Here is a 21410-nt window from a genome sequence, read left to right as displayed (position 1 = left end):
TCAATTAGCCAAACATTTTATCTTTTCTGTGAATGTGTCAAATCTCATCCAAAAGGCTACATTTCGTTTAAAACACAAAGGAGAAATTCCAACCAACTCAGTGCTTTAAGGGTTTTATTTCCCTGCCGAGTGATACAAAGTTATACATGCAGCAGGCAAACAGGATTAACTTTGGCTTCCATCCTACAGTGAGTTCTGTGCAATGGAAAACCTCTCATATCCACGTGGATTTTGGCTGACTTCAGTGGATCTCTGCTGGGGTCTGCCTGCATGGATCACATCACAGTATCAGGACCTTTCTTTCTTGCTCTGCTGTGACACTAGGTGGAGAAGTTTGAAACGTATCAACATTTTAACAAAAGTGCCACATTACCACGACTCATTTGCCAGCCAGCTCTGCTTTCATGGGTTTTGCTCACCTGAAACAAATCATCAGATTAAATTGATCATGGATCATCAATGCTTGCTGCCTCCTTCTCCTTCACTTTTCATAGACATGAGCACTTGGGGGATGTTGTCCCCCTGTCTTACCTATAACAGGTTAGGGTTTCATGCCTTGTGGTTGTCAAAGATGGACCCCATAGTTTTACTAACAGTTTAGACAAGGATTTGTATAGGATAGTTTGAACAGGGATGACCCTGCTTCTGGTAGTGGGGAGGAGGGGGTTGGATTAGGTGACCTTTGAAGGTCTTTTCCAGCCCTACTTTTCTGATTTTGTGACCTGCCCAGAAGATTTAGTGGAGAAAGGCTGTATGGGAGAAATGGATACTACTTGGAAGAAGCATTGCCTTCTCTTAGCACAGCCTTTTGCATTTGTGTGTGGTGTACTTTCAGGGGAGATCTCAGCATCACAGGGGCAGCTTCTTGACCCTCCCTCCATCAACATGATGTTGCTTAGATGTCAGCCCAAAGAATCTCTAGTGGAAATCCAAGGGTGGCTAAGGGCAGCACAATTCCCATGTACCACCTTTCTGCATTGAAGGTTCATCCGGGCAGCAAAAGAAGGCAGGGGATAAGGTGGAACACAGGTCCTGGGTGGGGCAGCACTTCCTGTGGAACAGCTGAAGTCAGGACAGTTTAGAGGACAGTCTTTAGGCTGCTCAAAATTATACAAGGGACCACTCTGATATCTGGCCACTCCAGGAAGCAGGCAGGTGGCTGCTTTTGGGATGAAGAGAAGCCTCTGTCTCAGGACTCCTATCTGTTCAGAGCCAAGGACAGCAAGTTTAAGAGGCCTAGCTCTGTAATGGTGGAGTTCAGGAAAGCAACAGTGAAGAGTGTCATAAAGGGAACTGCAATCTAGTAAACTCTGAAAATTGAGCAGCTCATTTGTAGGAAGTGAAGAATATTAAAAACAAACAAGAACATTTGAAATCCACAGGATGTGTTAATGCAGGGGTGGGAAAAATGCGACCCGCGGGCCGAATGCAGCCCGCCAGGGCATTCTATCCGGCCCGCGGGGCCCCTAAAAAAATTTAGAAAGTTAATATTTATCTGCCCCTGGCTGCCTGTCATGCGGCCCTTGATGCTTTGCCAAAACTCAGTAAGTGGCCCTCCGCCTGAAATAATTGCCTGCCCCTGTGTTAATGTCAGGTCAAAGCTGAATAGTAGTGTGTCAAACAGGAGATTTCTATAGAGAAGGCTGCGCTCAACATGCTATCCCAGCCACCTTGTACAGCTGTATTCTTCTTCTTCTGCCTTTTCCTGATTTAATGTAAATATTTCTGTCCTATTAGCAGATAAGGTATAAGGTACAGTTTGCATATGGCAGCAGAGTTAAATCTTGGGAGTTTTGAAATATCCTGACTTTGGAAGTCTTAATTTCTCAAGCTTAAGGTTACATTCCTGCAAAATTACTTGTTGTTTGTGGGTGGTGGGGAGCTGTTTTGTTTTGAGGGCTTGAGGGGGGGAGGGCTGCCTTTAAGATCTGATCCTGGTGTCATGGCCTCTCCCTAACTTCCACATGAGTAATAACCCCATTACATTAATATCCTTTTATATTTATCACCCTTTCTTGAAAACTTTCTGGCTGCTGTTGTAAATAGAGCCTCCAGATCTTGCAGTGAAACTAATTTTCTTGGAGGCAAGTCAGTTCCTGATCCTTTCTGTCCCAATTACTTGCATTTTGTTAGTTTCCCATGGGGCCTTTGGATACATGCATTGATTCTCAGATGTGGAGACTCCACTTTTGTGTCTTATAATTGCGTGTTTGTTGGTAATCTCTGACACCAAGCTGAAGGGTGTATCTGGGAAAAGAGATGTCATAATTTCTCCTGAAAGGTGACCTGTAAAGGAGCAAAATATTAGGGGTATTTGTGTTGAATGAAGAGACTAAGAATATCCTCCTCCCCCATTTGTTTTTTTTTTAAACAGAATAAATCCAGATCTGCCCACCTTTTTCCCAGAAGGCTGTCTGAACAAATGGACAGGTTTATGACATCACAGATGCCAAGGAAGTGAAAGTGATCTGGTGAAGGATCTCACCTTTATCCTTGGAAAAAACTTTGATAAAGTTATTAAGGATCACATTTGTGACAGTCCAGTGGGGAAAGCAATACTAAAGGGCAACCAGCACAGATTCATAGCAAGCAGATCCTGCCTGACTAACCTTATTTCTTTTTATGACCAGGTCACAAAATACTTAGACACAGGAATTGAGGCGGATGTCATCTACTTGGATTTTAAGAAGGCCTTCAATATGGTATCTCATTATAGTCTCATAGATAAACTGAGTGACTGTGATGTAGATTATTACATGGTCATGTGGGTGGCAGATTGGCTTAGGGGCTGTACCCAGAGGCTGGTGGTGGATGGGTCGGTATCGAGCTGGAAAGATGCGGGCAGGGGAGTCCCACAGGGCTCGGTCCTTGGACCGATGCTGTTCAATGTCTTCATTAGTGACTTGGATGAGGATGTGGAAAGCACCCTGTCCAAATTCAGAGATGATACCATATTATGGGATTAAATTAACACACCAGATGGTAGGGAACGAATCCAGACGGATCTGGACAGGTTGGGAAAATGGGTGGAACAGAATAGGATGCGGTTCAATAGGGACAAATGCAAGGTGCTGCACCTAGGAAGAATGAATCACCAGCCCATTTACAGGCTGGGGGAGGACCTTCTTAGCAGCATGGCAGAGGAAAGGGATTTTGGAGTCGTTGACACCAAGATGAACATGAGTCGTCAATGTGATAAAACCATCAGTAAAGCTAGCCGCACTTTCTCATGCATTAGCAGGTACATGACAAACAGGTCCAGGGAGGTGATACTTCCCCTTTATGCAGCATTAGTCAGGCTGCAGTTGAAGTACTGCATCCAGTTTTGGGTGCTGCACTTCAAGAGGGATGTGGACAACCTCGAGAGGGTTCAGAGGAGGGTCACATACATGGTTAGGGGGCTGCAGGCAAAACCTCATGAAATTGAGGGCCCTGGATCTCTTCAGCCACCATAAGAGAAGGCTGAGAGGTGATCTTATGGCCACCTACAAATTCATCAGGGGAGGAGAGCATGGAATAGGAGATTCCTTATTTACCAGGGCACCCCTTGGACTAACTAAGAACAATGGGCATGAACTGGCAGAGAACAGATTTAGGTTAGACATCAGGAAAATCTTTTTTACGGTAGGGGTTGCCAGAATCTGGAATGGGCTTCCAAGGGAGGTAGTGCTGTCCCTTACCCTGGGGATCTTTAAGAGGAGGCTAGACATGCACCTGGCTGGGGTTGTCTGACCCCAGTGCTCTTTCCTGCCTGGGATGGGGGGTTGGACTTGATGATCTGCTAAGGTCACTTCCAACCCAAACATCTATGAATAGGGACATGGTTTTCATTGAAAGTCTTTGGGCTGAGATGTTGGAGGTGCCCTAGCACCAACTCTCACTAAATTTGGTGGAAGCTGTGGGTGCTTGGCACCTCTGAAACTCAGGCCATTTCCTTTTGCATCTAGGAAAAAGGGTTATATGGAAAAACATTTGACACCCTGTCTGTGCTGGTATGGGTTGAGAGAGCCCCCAGTCTGTATCTCAGGAGACTGAGAGACCTCTAGCAAAATAGGGAGGATAAAACTTGACATGCCAGATGTTTCCATTAATGATGTAGCAATCAAATCACCTTTCAGATTTTGTTAAACCACTATGAAGGAATGAAAAACCAGAACCCCCATTTCTGCCCTTCTTCAGGTCACCTTTACCTGTGTGTGACACAGGGGTATCGTAACTGCAGAAACATACCCAAGGCAAGGTGTAGTCAAATATGTCTGCACTAGGAGAGCAGGGCCCTCTTCCTTGGATCTCTTGAATGTATTTTAATAATCCTTGCAGGGGCAGGACATTGACAGTGCCCTCATCCCCCTGCTTTACCTGTGGCAGGGTAGGGTTTTCTTGGTGTTGTGGGCCAATATGCCTTGTAGCTGTGTGACAGAGGAGTTTGTGTAGTTTTAGGAATAGGTTAGACAAGCACTTGTATGGGACAATTTGGATAGGAATGATCCTGGATTGAGCATAGGGTTGGACTAGATGACCTCTTGAAGTTGCCTTCCAGCCCTGCTTTTGTATGACTGTCACACATTCACTTAGGGCCTGTCCCTTAGTTGGATGATTTCTCCTCTCACTCTGGCAGCATGAAGGGGTCTGAAAGTGAGTGTAAACAGCCTCCTTGTTCCTGAAGTCTCCCCAGCTGGGGCAGAGCTGGTTTGTGTTATAAACTGGCTCAGCTCCCATTCCTATGCTGGGAACAGATCATGCAGGGAATCTCTGTTTGCTTGGACCCAGGGGAGGTGATAGGATGTATCAAGTTAGTTAAGCCACCGGGTTGGCTTGTGGCTCAGAAGCTGCCTGTGTGCTGAGGCTTGCACATCCTTCAGCCTTCAGTGTAAGTGCGTGTGCATGGAGCAGTAGACAAAGCAAAGCATCATCAGAACAGCTGGAGTTCCTCAGGGCACATATCTGTAATGCCCTGAGATTTGCAGCCTCCTGTGCTGCACTATACACTATCCAAACGTAGACATGTGTCCTGTATGCCTGCCCATCACCACTGTATCTGAACACCCTCTACGTAAATTCAATCAGCAGAAACAAACTAGTAAACTCCTTTGAGTCTCTATCGCCTGTTCAGTTTTGGAAGAAAGGCAACTGGTTGATTCATTTGCTTCAGGGTTCTTTGGCTGGGTCATACTTGATTTGATGTTGAAAAGCGTCACTCAGTTTAGTCTCCAAGATACCGCCCTGCCTTCTGTTTTACTATGGTGGGAAGCTGTTCTACTCAGTTCCCTCAGAGGGACACAGTACATTACTGAGCCCCATACCCCCCAAGATGGAGAGAAGAGCATGTAGGAAGGAAGGAAGGATAGATGGACTTCTAACTTGGGTTAGCTAGCAGACCACTCACTCCAGTAGCTGAATCTAGGCTGCTTCAGTGTATCTGGCTGGGAACCTGGCACAGCCCCTCAAAAACTAAGTCTGGTCAGCCCAGGGGGATGAAAAGTGCTAAGTTGTCCTGCTTAGCAAGGCCAAACTAATAGCTGGGGCTGAACAAATAATTAATTCATCATTGATAAGAGGATTGTCAAAGGTGAAAATGAGAACTGGGCACTTAATTCCCATTCATGTTATTGAAAATCTCCCCTTGGCTTGATTAATTTGCTGCTTTTTTTCTGTGACTGTAAAAGGGTAGCCTGCCCATTCAATGGCCTGAGACTGGTCAGCCCTGTTCAGTTAGCCTTGTCTACTGCACTTAGGATGCAGAAGTCCTAGTGGAAGGTCCCTGGCTGGGAAGAAAGCACAGAGACCTCTAGGGAATGTGTGGCCTGCAGACCAGGAACTACCTGCTGCCTTCCAGGAGACTTGGTCCAGGAGAAGCAGCAAGAGAAGCTGGTGCTGCTGGGCCTTGCCTGCAAAGAAGGGAGCTGCAGGTTGGTCTCAGAGGCCAAGATGACACTGAAAGGAGTCTCCTGTGGTGAAGACTGAGGAGGGCCATCTGTGCCTTTGAGGAACTCAGGAGACGGAGAAAAGATGTGTTCAAGAAGAGGTGAGTGAGGAGATGGCCTGAGGAAGCAAAAAGGCATGGGTGGAAAATTGGCTCTGGCAGTTTTATGCAGGGGTTGTGGTTTGGCACCTAGGAGTGGGAGTGAGGTGGAGTCACTACAGATCAGAAGAAAGACTGTAGGGTACTATCCCCAAGATGGGAGAGGGACTCTATAGAGACTCACTCTGGAGTCTGGGGTCATGAATGAATCACCTGTTGGGGCACAGCAATTGGTGATGAGGAAGGGACATTTGGAGCAAGCTCACCGCAGTGCTCCAGGTAACTGAGGGGCAGAGAGGAGCGCCCACAGTGCAGCATGCGACAGCAAACCACAGTTCTCACTGTTCTTCAAGTTCATAATGTGCTCACTGGTTATGATTGGCTGGGCGAGTCACATGGTAGCATCTCTGTTCTCTGATTGAATGGATGCATGAGGTTCAGTCAACACTTGTAAAGAGTCATTTTGAAACTTTTCTTTCTCCAAATAGTTGAGTATGTGATTGAGATTCAGTCTGTCCAGGCTGACAAGTGTACATCACACATGTTTCTGGAAAGCAAAAACAAAGGGTATGAGCATGGCTGACGACATTGGGACGTAACCTTTGCCCCCAATCTTGGAGTGAGGTTTACCCCTGCCAAATTAAAGCCACTGAATTTTGTCAGTATTTGACAACTCTAATTATTACTAATTAGCACTGATATCAGTCTTTTCATCAAAGTACTTTTGGTCTGCTAGTTCAGTCCTACTTGCGGCGTCCCTGTGAAACAGAGTTCAACCTGATAGGCAGGGAAACTGCAGCACGGATATTACTGCTGTGTTGCTTGTTTCAGACCCTGGGTTTAAGAAGACCCGGGGTTTGTGGCTCCTGAGTTCAGAGCTGTGCGCTGTGCTGAAATACTCCATCTTGTAACCTTGATTTTTAAACTGAGTAATATTCAAAACACTTTGTACTGAGCAGCAGAAGCAGGGAAAAGTGAAGGGAATAAAGGACTGGCCACAGAGATAGTGAGCAAATGGTCAAATTTACACCGTAAACTGGTGTACTAGGGACAGAGGCATGTCAGTTGGGGGCTTGTACCTAAGAAATGCTGAGCCACCACTGGAGGCAGCAAGTTCACTGGCTGACAAAGGTACTCAGCCTCTTCTTACAGGATCATGCCCTAAACCAGCTACAGATCCACCCCTACTGTAACAGTATCATGGACTAGACTATTAGAACATACTAGTGTAACCAACGGCATATTAGTTGTGACCCTGCACTGCCAGGCTTTGTGGATTTCCTTATCCTGGGCCTGAAGTAGGTGGACAGATACACTGTTGCTAACATTGGTGTAGAAAATCAAGGTGCCTTTCCTTTATGGTAGGCCAGGGGTCAGCAACCTATGGCCTGTGAGCTGGATCCAGCCCACAGACATGACACTTCAGAGACCTTTGGCAGCAGGAGGCTTGGACTGCAGGCCCATGGCATAGCGGGGACAAGGAGTGGTGGGAGACAGGTCCTAGTGTCGGCTCAGCTGCCTTTGACCCAGAGTGGGTTGTTCTGGCCCATGGGTGGAAGAAGTTGCTTGCCCCTGCAAAAGGTGCATTGCAGGGAGCCACCTGAAACCCCCCAAATGGACTTTAAGGTCTGCAGGACAGCCCTTGGCCAGTAAGCCAGCACATGGCTTTGACTGCACCCGTGGTGTGGATAAGGAAGGCTGAAGATATCATCTACCTGCATCCCACCATCCTTTAATATCCAGAGCACGTGAAATAAGTCTAGCTTTATTTCCTTCCCTCTCCACTGGAAATGCACAGCAGGCGGCCGACTCTGCATTCAAGCCCGAAGGGTCCCCAATACTGCCGGAGCATTTACACTCCACCTCAGATCCCCAACATCTGCTGGCGCCAAAGCCACAGCCCTGCTCTCCTCACCCACCCACGAGCGCAGCCCCAGGAGCCAGGACACCCCGGCTCTAGCTCCTCTCTGCCCCAGCTCTCAGGCCGCTCCCTGGAAGCCCCGTGCCTCAAGTTTCCCTGGCGGGAGATGGGGGAGAAACACTCCTACCTACCCGGCGTGTTGGAAAGTTTAATGGGGCGTGCTCCTCGAGCGCCCCGGAGCCGGCACCTCCGAGCAGGCGGCGCCCGGCTCCCCAGCCTGGGGAGAGGCAGCCGGAGCGGCCGCGGCTCCGCGCTCGCAAATGGCCGCTCGGCACCGAGCTCCGCCTGCACCAGGGCCGGGGCTGCGGGCGGCGGGCGCGGGGGGAGCCCGGCCCCGGCCGCAGTCGGCCCGCCCCGGCGGGCGGTGCTGCGCTGACGGGCTGGCGGCGGAGGCCAATCCCGGCGCGGGGGCGGTGCCGCCCATTCAGGACTCCCGGCCGCGGCGCTGAGGGTATGTAACAGCTGCTTCCCATTGAGGCTGGAAAATATCGGGCGTTTTCGGGGGAGGGGGCGGGCCGGGGCAGGGGGGGCCGCGGGCAGCGCCGTCCGTCCGGGGCCCGGGCCCGAGGGGGACCGCGCGCTCGGCTCAGCTAAGGACGGGAAGGGAGAGATTAAAAGCAGGAAAAGGGCTTTGCTTTCCCCTCCCGCGCGTGGGGCCGGGGGCGCCCGGAGGCGGGGGCTGTCCCGAGGGGTCGGGGCCGCCGGGCGGTGCGTGCGCGGGGCGTTCCCCCTTGCTTTTTGGCTCGGAATAAACAAAGCGGCGTCGCGCTTCGGGGCCGCGGGTCCAGGCGCTTGTTTGGCTGGTTTGTGCGCGGGGCTTCGCGGGCGCTGCCGGGGGCGGGGGTCTGAGCGCGGCCGCACACGCGGGGCGGCAGCGGAGCCCGGGCCGCGCGGGGCCCCCCGGGAAACTTGTTGGGCGCGAGTGGGTCTGCGGCCGGGCGGGGAGGCGCGGGCTGCAGCTGCCCCCACACCGGGGGGGAATCCCCGGGCCCGACCGCCGCGCGCCCCAGTTGCAGGCGCCCCCGGGCCGGGCAGCAGCCGCGCGGCGCTCTCCCAGCTGATCCGCTCGCAAACATGGAGCTGCCTCTCCCACCCCGCCTCCTCCGTGCTGGTGGGAGGGAGATGCCCGCCCCCGAGCGGAGCTCCCCCCCCCCTTCTCCCACAATCCCGCGCCCCTGCCCGCGCTCGCAGGGAGGCGGAGGCCGGGGCTGGGCTGCGTGTGGCGCCTGCCCGCGGGCACGGAGCCGTGCGAGCCGAGCTCGCCGCCGTAGCGGGTGCCTTCCCCGCCGGACTGCGGGCGGGGCGGGCCAGGCTATGCTGTGCAGGGCACGAGCGCAGCCGGGGCGGGGCAAGCGACAGATCCCGCCCCCCGCGTGCAGCGGCCGCAGCCCCCGAGCCCCGCGCGGGCTCCCGCCGCCGCGGACAAGCTGCACGGGCACCCCTGCCCCGCCGGCTTGGGCGGGATTCGCCCCGCTCCTACTGGCCGGAGGGTTTCGCCCCGCCCCCCCACTATTGGGTGGACTCCCAGCGTGGCCTGGCCCGGCCCATCACAAGGCCCGGCCGCCTCTCGGCTTGCGCTTCCCGGCCGAATGTGGCAAGGCTCCGTCCGGAAGGGGGAGGAGAGACGGGGCCTATCGTTGGCGCTGATTGGCTGGAGCGGAAGCGTCGGCCCGCCTCCCTGCGAAAGGGGTTGGGGTAAAGCTGGTGTCTTCCCCCCCGCGCGTGTAATGGATCCGTCCCACGTGGGCGCCGCTATCCCGGAAGTGAAGCTGCCCGGGAAGGGAGGGGCGGGTTCAGGGACAAAAGGCTGCGCCCGGCAGCTCCCCCGCGCCCTGCCCTGCTCCGGGGCTGTGCGTTCGCGCCCGTCGGGGGCCGGCGGCAGTGGCGCGGGCTAGGCGCAGAGACCCGAGCAGCTGTTGTTCCGGGCCCGGCCCGGCCCGGCCGTCCTCCGCGGGGGGCACCCCAGGGAGCCCCGGGCACTAAACTCCGCCTTTTCACGGCATCCCGCCAGGCCCGCGCCGCGGTCACGCACCGGCCCCTCCTGCGCGTCCCCACTGCCCTGCCTCTGGCCCGCCTCCGTCACGTGGCGGCGATTCCTCAGCGCGGCTCCGGCTGCTGGGCTCGGGACCAGCACGTGGATCCGGGGCTTCCCCTTCCCCGGCGCGGCCCGCTTGGCGCCTGCCCGCCAGCTGAGCCCGAAGAGGCGGGGCGGGGCGGGGCGGGGCGGGGCGGGGCCGAGCAGTAAATCGCCCCCGTCTTTTCCCCCCCCCCCCTTTTTTGGCCCGGGGAGAAGCGGCTGAGGCGGGACCGCGGCTTCCCCAGACCGACTGCGGGGAGCGGGCGCGCGGCGCCACGCCTCGCCCTGGGCGCTGGGTGCCGAGGGGAGGCGGGGCGCTCCCGTCCTGTGCAGCTGCTCGGGCGAGAAGCGACCTGCCGCCGCCGTAGTTGCACCGGCGGGGGTGGGCGAGGAGTGCAGCGAAGTCCTTGGCGCTGGAAACTTCAGCAACAGGCGGCGTCCGGGAGCGCGAGCGGGGAAGGCGGGAGCGCTCCCCGCGCTGTGCAGCGGGCTGGGAGCCGCAGCTCCCGGCGGAGGACCGGCCGCTGCTAAAAATAGCCCCCGTCGGCTCCGCGCGCGGCGGCTTGTTTTCCCTTTATTGGCCCGCGCCGGAGGCTGCGGGGGCGGGCTCGGGCACTCGTAACGCCCGCAAGGCCCGGCGCGTGCGACAGCGAGGGGGGCACCGGCCAGGCTCGGTCCCGGGCCCCGTCTTGCATCCGTGCGCGCCGGCGTCGCGGAGGGCTCCCGAGCCTCTGGACAGCAGCCGAGGGACAGCCCTCCGCGCAGACCCGGGCCCGGGGCGCCTTTACTTTGAGGTCCCGGCGGAGACACAGCGGGATCCGGCTTCCCTCCCACCTCCCGGAGGCGAGGGAAACCCGATGCCTATCCCTGTGCTCGTGAGCGCTGAGCAATGCCAGCCGCAGCTCGGCGGGAACCAGCGCCCCGCTAGGCCCTCCCCCTCCGCAGGGGAGGGCCGGGTGCGCTCCGTAGTCAGGGCGAGCGGCTGCGGCGGGGCCCTCTTGCTTGCTGCCCCCTCCCCGGGCAGCGCGTGGGAACCGCGGAGCAGGAGACGCAGCCCCGGACCCTGCAGGACTGGAGCCGAGCGGCCCGTCCGCGGGCGGGGACCGCGTGGTGCCGGAGGGCGCCCCGGGGTCGGGGCTGCAGCTTGATGCGCGCGGCGAGGCAGAAAGCGCACGTGCAGCGGGGGGACCGGGGGAGGGGAGGGGAGGGGAGGGGAGGGGGGGGACGACGAGGAGCCCGGCCCCGCCCCCTCCTCCTCCTCCTCCTCGCAGGGCAGCGCCGGGGCTGCGGCGCCGATGTAAACATTCCACAAAAGGGCTCCCCGGAGGGGGGGCGGGGCCTCCGCGCCACCGGGAGGCGGTGCCTCAGAGGGGGGGGAGCCTAGTTGCGACGGGCACCGCCGCCTTCCAATGGCCGCTGGGTTCCTGTGGGCGCCATCCAATCAGAGGGGAAGGGAGGTGGGGGAGGGGGCGGGACTTGCTTCCTATACGGACATTTTTCCTCTGTCCCCCCTCCCCCTTCTCAATCCCCTTCCTGGGGGTTGTGTCCAATGGAGGCGGGGGGCGGGGGCGGGCGCTGGGTGGTGATTGGGGGAGGCGGCAAGTGACAGGCGGCTGGCCCAATGAGGGCGCGGGGGTCTCCCCCCGGAGCGGGGAGGGGCGGGATTTCCCGGGGAACAGAGAAGCGGGCAGCGCTCCGCCGCGGCCGCCGAGAGACGGTTACTCCATCTTACCCTCCCCCCGCCGGGCCCAACCTCCCGCGCCCCGCCTGCGCCGGGGCCGGGACCCCCCCCCCGCCCGGCCCCTTCCCGCCCGCCCGCCCGCCCGCAGCCGCGCCGAGGGGCCCGGGCCGCCCCCCGGCGTGAGGAGACGGGCCCGGAGCAGCGGCCGCGCGCCACGGCCCCCGGCAGCGCCGGCGCCAGGGGCGGCGGGAGGTGAGCGGTGGCGGCCGGGACGGTGACGGGGGGCGGCCCTGCTGCTCCGCACGGGGCGGGGACTCGCGCGCTACGGAGGGGGGTCGGGGTGGAGATCGGACCGCACCGCGCGGCGCAGGAGCGGAGTCCCGGCCGGCCCCGGTGGCGGGATCGGATCCGCCCTGGCCTGGTCTGTCAGTCCCCCCCCCCGGGAAGTCCCGGTACTAGGCCCCACCCCCGCGGTACCGGCTGCCCAGCGCGCAGCCCCGCCCCCAGGGCGCCGCCTTCCCCGGTGCGCCGCGCCGCGCGGAGGCTCCTCCCCTTCCCAGCGCCGCGCCCCCGCCCCCGCCGCCATGGGCGCCTGCCGCCCCGCCCAACCCCGCCCCGCCCGGCAGCGCTCGATGCGAGCTGGCGGTGGGGCCAGTGGCTCGGAGTCGGCCTTGCTGCCACGTGCCTCCCGGGGCCGGCATGTCTGCACCTCCCGGGCTGCCCCTGCTGCCGGCTCCTTCCCAGAGGTCACCTCGGGGCACGGGGTGAAACGGGGCTGGGGGAAGAAGCCTTTTGCCCTGCGGCAGAAGCAGCGAGAGGGTCCAGGGCCCTGCACGTGGCAGAGCGTTTGCCAGCAGCCAGTCATCCGCTGCAGCCTGGGGTCCGTCCTTTGCCTCCAGTGCTGGACTCGCCTGTCCTCAGATGCTCCGTGCCTGCGCGGAGCCAGGCAGGGGGGTGATCAGGCAGGCAGCAAACTCACTGAGCTGCCGAAGGATGGGCGCCGTTGCTGCCCTGCGCTCTTGGGTGGCTTGGAAAAGACCCCGCGGAGAATTCAAATCTCTTGTTAATGCTGCACACCATTTCTGAAGTCCTCTGGCAGCAAGAGGAGAAGCAGACAAGCTTTTCCTCAGGTTGTTCCACAGAAAAGGCAGCATACTGGGGGGGAGGGGGGGTGGTTTTTTTTTTTTCTTTTTTTTTCCGTTTTTTTTAGTACAGCGTTTCTGTTCCTGAGCGCCTTGCTGCATGTTGCTCTTTACACAGGTGAAGAAACTGCTGAAGAAAACACTGTGTTGGTAGGGTGGGGAAAAAAGCTAGTCTGACCTGGTGTAGGTGAGGCTGACAGCAATGTGGGGAGCCTTCCATAGGATTTTCATCAACTCAATGGAAATCTTGAGATATCTTTCTTTAGATCCCTTCTCTGTGGTCAAGTGACAGTAGATGCATCTTAGGATGTGTTCTACGATTTGAAGACCTTTTATTTTGTGATGAATATGCAGATTAGGCTGCTTTGTCATCTGCTGCTATTCTTTCTTAGTTCTGGACACAGTACAGCCTGTGAGTAACTGGACTGAGCAAGAAGAGTGGCTTAATATGGACAAGAATAGGCCAGATTTTATTTAGACTATATAGCTAGCTTTTCTGAAAGCAATCAAGTGGCTGTTGCATTTGTTTAGATATTAATGCTCCACTACATAAGAGAACTTCGTATTGAGTAATGTATAGATGTGTAGGAGTCCACAAGTTTGCTTTTGTCGGCTTGTGCTGTGGGCATTAATTTTTAAATATTTTAATAGCAAATTGGCATCCTTCTTTATGTCCTTTTCTCACAGCTTTATGCTTTTAAACTTACCAGTGGCTTGTGTGTGCTCAGTATTTAGACTGCACTCTTAGTGATTTTTTTTTTCTTTTTTTTACCTCTTTTACTATCATACATCAATAGAAGCTGCATTAAGACTTTACCTAAGTTAGTAGGTAACCAGGAGTGTGGTTCTTGTACAAAGCATATCAATACTTCTAAAGTCTGTCTTTGTAAATGCTTCCCCTTCCTTGTATTCTGGGTTGTTTGGGCCAGGATTCAACCAATTGCTTCTTAAATCATCACATCGATACAGTGTATTTCTGTAAAGGGGTATCTTAAGATATGCAGTTACTATATCAGTGTAAGGAAGGCATATTTGGTTTACAGAAACTGGCAAATATTTTGTTGTTTTAAATGGGAAGTGTTTCAGTGACCAAAAGTGTCAGGAAGAATACATGAGCTAGATTGCAGTCTTTTAAGAAATCGGGCGTTCTTAGGCTATCTCTGCACAGTAGCATAAAATAAATCACATTTATCTAATAAAATTGTGTTGATGCACTATTAAAGAGGAGGGGGTCAGGAAAGTAAGCCTTAATCTCCTCAAATCAGCATTTGTAAAAAATGGCTTGTTTATTTTCATTATGCAGCTGATTTTCATTTATAACAATAAGCACAGGTTAAGGGGATGAACTGTCACTTAAAATAAGACCATGTACAGTGAAACATTTTGAAATGATTTCTAATTAATACCTGGTGACAGAGTAGTTTGTTCCTCTTTGCATGAACTAACTTAGCTATTTGGTAGTCCAGTGGACTTCTGTAGGAGAAGAGTGTCTTGGTCTTCAAAGGTAACCCCTACCCTGGTTAATTAAAGAGTGGCTTGGATTGGCACCAGAGAGACCTGTAGAGTCAGTACCAGATGAAACATGAGCTACAGTAGGCAGGGAGGCAGAAGGTTATGGTTTGAAAAGGACTGTACCCTGAAGGCAGTGATTGTAATTAACTCTACGTGGGAGGGTGTGGAGAAACTTTTATCATATTAAAAGTGTAGAAGAGGATACGATAAAGGGACGATTAATGTAATATTTCCCCAGAACCCAACAAAGCATTTAGCTGAGTACTGCCTTGCATTAATATTTGGTAAGAAATTTAGGTGCTCCAAAATACCAAAAACATTACCTCTGGTTGAACTGATCAATTCTCAGAAACTTGCAAAAGTAGCTTGTCCTGTGGTGGAGGCACCTGCTTGCCCATGCTCTAAATCTGGGAACCTGAGGCTGACTTTGCGAATGCCTGTTAACAAGGATGATAGCACTTTAGTCTCCTCTTGGCTCTCATAGCATAGATTCTAGGATAAAGTTGTACTGATGATTGTAGTCACACAAAGAAGGGCCATTGTTAATTGATTTTTATGGTTAAAGTGTTGGACTAGATCTTAGGAGACTGGTGTTCAGTTCCTGGCCGTGCCTCAGAAATACTGAGTGACTTGCCCAAGGTCACACCAGAGTTCTGTCTCAATGCTTTCATGCCAAATGTGGATATTCCCCTTCCTCACAGGAGCATTAGGCAAATTACTCCTTCCGTCTAGATAAGGGTTGGAGAAACATGCAACCTGTCATCACTAAAAATTAGATGCTGTGTGTATATTAGCTGGAAGGAAAATTCTGTCTGCCTGTAATCTCATGCTGTTTGGAACTACCACAGATCTGACTTACCAAACAGTATTGGGTTTCAGTGAAATAGTTGGGAGACTGTTTTGTTTGCTGTTAGTGGTAGACAAATATTAAATAAGTGAGGTGACTAGTAAAAGAAATGGAAATTTTTATTAGATGGTGGTAGTCTTGGGCACTAAGCAGTGTTCCTGCTACGCAGAGCATATGGTTAAAATGTCATTTTAACAAAATAATACAGAACCTAAACTTTGGAAAGGACTCAAAAAAATCATAGGCTGGCTGAAATTCTTGAAAGCACAAATCGGGATGAGAAGTTTTAGAGGGTATTTCACACTGGATTACTTTATGAAGTGAATAGATATTATTTAATTTCCTTTGCGTGGTGATTTGCTATTTTCCAAGTCAGGCTGATCAGGAAGCACTCCATACAGTGCTTGTGGAATGTGTAGGTCTTAGATGGAGGAACATCATGTTGAAATTGGCATGTGGATCAATTTAGCTTCCAGAAGTTATGAATCGTTTTCTGTCCAGAATGCAGTTCTGGTAGTCTTCTGCTTTGGAAAGCTTTTCTGGCTGTTTAAGTCAGAACAGAAAATGGAGACCTGCAATACGTGTTACTTGTGTTACTTTATCCTGTTAGAATGGGGATATGTTTTTATACTACACTTCTAATTTATTTACTCTGATTCTTGCCTTCTCTACCAAATAGGGAGTTCTTGCAGGGGTGGATTGGGCGTGATGAAGGTAATTAGGAACAAATTTAATTTAAAGATTGATTTATTGTCTCTCTCAACAAGTTACCATTACATTTTCATCATTGGAGGCCATCCGTTTCGCCTCCTGCTACAAAAAAATATAAATACATTGCCTTACTGTTGCTTACCCTTTGACACCTGGATTGAGGTGTGGGATTTGAGAGCCTTAACTATATTTTGTATGTGGCCTGTTCATAAGCAGTGGGCTGTCAGCACTTCACCTAGCTGTGAATTCTTCTGAATGTTTAGGAAACTTCACTTAATGCTTCTTCAGTTCTAAAGTACTCAGGGCCCCCACTTTCAGAGTATGTAGTTGTGGATGAGGGGGGCAGCAAGGCTTAAATGATGATTCTGAACCTTTCTCATCACGGTTTGATACAGTCTTTAATGTTAAAATGCCAAAGTAACAAATGAACAGTCAGCATTATTGCATCATAATTATACCATTAAAAATGTTGGGGAGTGCATGTTAAAACTTAATATGGTTTGTGAGAACATGTCTTTTGCATGCAATGTGCTGTAGTATGTAAAGGTCAAGGGATAACTTGACATGGGCCTTAATATTTTTTTTAGCCAAAGTGTCTTAGTGTTTAAGGGATATGCTGAGGTTTACCTTTAAAAGGAGAAACATGCCAGGGGCACAAGTTGAACATCTTGTCTCTTGTCAGAAGCATCTTCATTTTGTGGGGCTCACTTCTGATCACTCGTTTGCAAATCTTTTGAAGAAAAATTGTGGACTACAAAGAGCATTGTAGTCCTGGCTGGTATCAAGGCAGTAGACCTTTAAAAAATTGCCGCCTTGTTACCATATTGTTTTCTTTCATTTCAATTCCAACATGGTTTTAACAATTTATCTGTAATCTCTACAGACAGAAACCAATGTTTATATCATCTGAAAGCTTGGGATAAGTGATCAGTATTCACTTCTAGCCCTGCAGTTTTTTTTTGAGAACGCATCCGATTAGGTGATGGCATTGAAATTAGAGTTTGAGGAGGAAGAATGGTAATTGGTCTGTCACCCTTTTTCCATTCCCACAGGGAGCTATAGCCAAAAGTTACTTTTCCTATTTCTGATCTTCACTAGTTGATCTCAGGCTCCTGATCTGTGATTTAGTTCCAGTCTGTCAGAGCTGTTCACTCCCTCACTGCATGTCAGTGCTGTGACTGTTCATGATACTTTCCAGGAGATGCTTGCAGTAATACAGTCAAATTAACATGATTGTGGTCACTTTACTGATCCTATTGAGGTGCTGTTTTGAAAGGGAAGGGGTGAATGTGCTGAGAACCCTGCTTTCTATAAGATTCATAGATGCTAGGGTCAGAAGGGACCTCAACAGATCATCGAGTCCGCCCCCCTGCCTAGGCAGGAAAGAGTGCTGGGGTCAGATGACCCCAGCCAGATGCCTACCAAGCCTTCTCTTAAAGACCCACAAGGTAGGGGAGAGCACCACCTCCCATTTTGGAAGCCCATTCCAAATTTTGGCCACCCTTAGCATGAAGTTTTTCCTGATATCTAGCCTAAATTTGCAAAAGCAACTGCAAGCGGCAGAGTACTTGACTCAGATAAACAGCAACACGAGCCAGGCAGGAGTTAAACCTACAGTCTTCCGATCCCATAATCGGCTGCATTACCCATTGCACCGCTGGCTCATGCTGTGGTAGATTTTCACAGTGCTACTGAAGGGAGGAGGAAGAATGACAGGTTTTCACATTAACTTTACCAGCATGAGATGCATGTGCATGTGCACACTCCCCAGCATGTCCCATCAGTAACACTAAACAAGGCAGGCCCGTTGGGGAAGCATTGTGGCAGGCATGGCAGTGTGTGCTGCTTATACACAATCTTTCCTGCATGGGGAATTTTGGAGAAGGGAGAAGAGAAGGGAACATTGTATTTCCATTATCACATAGGTAAATGCTAAATAAAGTATGATATACTTCAGCTCAAGGCTTACAAGCTGTTGGCTCTTGGGGGGAGGAGAGTGTGTGGATAGGCTCTGAGTTGAGGAAAGAGAAACCTCTGCTTGATCAATAGTTGCCAAGTGGACTGGATAAAAGTGGTGCTCACAGTCCATTATGTTACCTGTTCTGCTTTCCTAGTTCTTCTGACTTAATTTTTTAAATGAAGTAAAGGGCGTGGGGGAAAAGGATACTTTTCTGGTCTTGGGTTGTCTCCAGAGTCCTACTGAATACTCAGTGCATCTTTCAGATTAGGGATACAGATGCATCGTATAGCTGATGTGATGTGTGAATCTGTAATTTCCAGATCTCACCTGTAATTAAGTGGGAAAGCAGTAACTTGCACGTAGAAAGAAATCCACATCTGAAGCTGGTTTCATTTATTTATTTTTAGTTTTAAAAATGGGGTAAGAGACAGTGTTGAAGGCCTTCCTAAAGTCCAGAAAGACTGTTTCCACTGTGACACCTGTATCCAAGGATTTTGTGACCTGGTCATAGAAGGCCACCAGGTCATAGAAGGCCAAAAGCCAGGAAAGGTGGTTAGGAATCTGAAACTTTTGTGGCTTGATCTATCACAAGAGAAAAAAGGATCCCAACTCAAAGGCTGCTTTACTTGTGGGAAAGGAGCTGTAGTCGTGGTTCTCCAGTCACCGAAGAGAATACTGGTGGCAAGAAGACTATCAGAGCATGTTTGAGCATCCTCTAGTCTCTGAGCTAAGTTGCTGTTATCTTTCATTGATCTAGTCCAATAGGACAGGAAATGAAGGACAGGAAATGAAAAAGCCCTCACCTGCTTTTACAAAGATGGCAAAAGGAATAGAGATTTGCAAATGAGCTTCTAACTTCCCTCAGATTTCAGGAAGTCCTTGACATTGTAGGAAGGTATAAACAGAGTCCAGAAGTAGAGGTCGCTTCTGGAGACTAAAATTCAATATTGAGAGCAATTGAATATTGGAGTATTTGTGGACATGGCCTTCCGATGTGTGCATAGAGCTGCTCTGGATGCAAGGTATCTTGGTCTGTCAGGTAGTGAGCGTGCCTGCTGCATCTTTTATTCCAGATTCTTTTTCACTGCAGAAAGAGGCTTTGGGTACTGTCCTGTCAAACTCAGTTTTTGTATTGGAGAGTTGTCGCTCTGGAAGCCTATCTTAGTCTGAGATCTGCTTAATTTTTTTTGTCAGGTTCCCAAGCTTGTCATATTAGCACTGGATTCTGAGGGAGCCTTCAGCAAGAGAGCCGAGGCAGCTATGATGCTGGTAGGGAAGGAGAAGTACCCAAAATTTAGCCTCGGAAGCAACCCATTACCTGTTACTTAGGGGACAAAGAGAAAACTGTTCCAGGTTAGGAGGAAAATTGTACCCAGTGAGTGAGAAAACAGCATTCTTCTACGTATAGTCCAGGCAAAGTATGGTAGGTAGCCTTTGGAGTCTAGGCAGTTGTCCAACATATTGCTTGTAGCCTAAATATGTTGAGGGCCCAAGGGAATCCTACAGAAATTGCCATGGCATCTTTAATTTTCTCTAAGAGCAGACAAGACTTCATTTTTGCATTTGAATTCAGAACATCCACATGCAGCAAACTCTGGAACATCATTGTCTCCTCTGAGAGGCAGAAAGGCTTGTAAGAATATTTTATGTTGATCTGCCAGTCAGTCTGGGAATTCCAAATTAATGCTTTGGTCACTGAACTGTTTTTGGCTTGCATCTGGAAACTCTGGCAGACATTCACTGATTCACAGAAGTTTAAGGCTGGAAGAGACCTTGTGAGATCATCGGGCCAGCCCCCATGCTCTGGGCAGGAAAGACTTGGGGTCAGATAACCCCAGCAAGGTGTGCATCCAGTCTCCATTAGAAGATCTCCAGGGTAGGTGCCTGCACCACCCCCGCTGGGAGTCTGTTCCAGAGTCTGGTCACAGGAACCATGAAGAAGTTTTTCCTTATCCAGTCTGAAACCTTCTAGGAGTTTATGACCACTGCTCCTGGCTTTCCCCTAAGGTGTTTTGGTGTTCGACTAGCCCCTGGTGCTCTCCCCTGACATATTTGTAAGCTGTCACCAAATTCCCCCCCCCAGTCTTCTCTTTTCTAGGCTGAACAGTCCCACATCTGTCAGCCTTTCCTCATATGGCTTGCTCTTCAAGCCTCTAATCATATGAGTGGCTCTTCTCTGGACTCTCTCAAGCTTCTCCACATCCTTCTTGAAGTGTGGCGCCCAAAACTGGATGCAGTACTCCAGCTGCAGTCTAAGCCAGTGGGAAGTCTATGGGAGTAGCTCATCAGAAGAAAATGCTGAGCTTTTTGCCCAAGGTGGCATTCTAATCATCATAAATGATAAGGGCGCGTGACCCTTGTAGCAGTTGCATGACCTCTCATAGTCCTTTTACTGGTCAGCATCTATTTTAAACCTTGATTAGTCCAACAAAAGTGACAAGGGGACCATGTCTTTATGGGAATGGAACACAAACAGCAGAGCTATTAGATGGGCCCTGCAACTGGATCCTTCCATTCAATTTCCCCAAAATCTGATACCAGACTATATACTAGGTCTGCTAGAGTTGTGCAGTTGCTACTTTGCTTCACACTGTACAGATTTGGATTCAGAAGCATTGTGACCTGCTTATTCTGGGGATGGGATATAGAATTTATTGTCTAGTGGCTGGAAACATTTTATGAAAGTTGTCAAACTAGCAGGATGCTTTTGCACTGTTAAAATACTACTAAAGTGTGAACTAAGCCTAGAGAGCACTTAAAATAATGTAAGGGCAGTTGGGACAGAACAAAAATTAGGTGGATACTTAGAGACTTGCCTCTCAGCTGTTCCATGTTGCTGAGCACACATTATAAATAAGCATCACTTGCTTCCTCCCCCCCCCCCCCCCCCCCCCCCCACAAATGTAGTCTCCATCTTGATGTGAAGTCTTGCATGGTACTTTTGCCAAGTGGAAATTTCATAGCCAATTCTGCTAGTTTTACTTATTTAGATCCCAGCTGTGCTGAGTGTAAAACTTACTTCAAAGCTAAAATGTTCCCAGCTCCTAGGGAGTTAACAGTAAGTAGACTCGTATAATGACTGGAGCTACTTTCAGAGATCAGTCAAATGATGACATGGACGATAGAGGTAAAATAGGCAAAAACTGACTCTGTCTACCCTAGAGTCTTCTGTTCTCTGGGTGTCACTCTGGTGAGTGCTTGTCCACCATATTTAAGGTGTAGTTAGTACTGTCATCCTCCTTGTCTTATTGATGTGGTGGGTTTTTCATGGGAGATCGTGCTCGAAGAAGTGTGCGAGGGGGAATGAATCATAGTCCAATTAAAAAACCTCCCTTTTGTGGGATCTCACTAAAGACTAGTGAGTGGGAAAGAGCTTAAAGCAGAAAGTAATAAGATGTGTACAACCTATGATATCAACCTTCTTAATTTTGACAATTCTGGTGAACAATTTTGTTAGGCATATATGCACACTTTGTAGGGGTATCGATGAGTCTGAGTCTGTTCACTATCCAGTTGGTTAATAATGGGTTTAATCGT

The 21410-nt window shown here is 51.2% G+C and overlaps 2 protein-coding genes across 9 annotated transcripts in view; one reads left to right on the top strand and one right to left on the bottom strand.

The window, feature by feature from the left end:
- Positions 1 to 16000, bottom strand: LOC102558091 (basic proline-rich protein-like). Its single transcript, XM_059714908.1, has 3 exons — positions 15974 to 16000; positions 9976 to 10881; positions 1 to 6569 (listed from the first exon to the last, which is right to left on the bottom strand). Exons 1-3 carry the CDS (start codon positions 15998 to 16000, stop codon positions 6558 to 6560), a joined length of 945 nt encoding a protein of 314 aa, XP_059570891.1. The 3' UTR covers positions 1 to 6557.
- Positions 8376 to 21410, top strand: part of SIN3A (SIN3 transcription regulator family member A) — a 47740-nt gene continuing 34705 nt past the window's right edge. For 4 of the 8 annotated variants that reach the window (XM_019477572.2, XM_059714739.1, XM_059714737.1 and 1 more), the window contains exon 1: positions 11841 to 11953. The gene's annotated coding sequence lies outside the window, so the exon portion shown is untranslated. Of the gene's footprint in view, positions 8395 to 11840; positions 11954 to 12507; positions 12832 to 21410 lie in introns of those variants that run through there. The other 4 variants (XM_019477570.2, XM_019477569.2, XM_019477571.2 and 1 more) reach the window with 3 other exon arrangements.

This window comes from Alligator mississippiensis, chromosome 11 (assembly GCF_030867095.1).
Source record: "Alligator mississippiensis isolate rAllMis1 chromosome 11, rAllMis1, whole genome shotgun sequence".
NCBI lineage: Eukaryota > Metazoa > Chordata > Crocodylia > Alligatoridae > Alligator > Alligator mississippiensis.
This window is presented reverse-complemented; position numbering and strand designations above follow the sequence as displayed.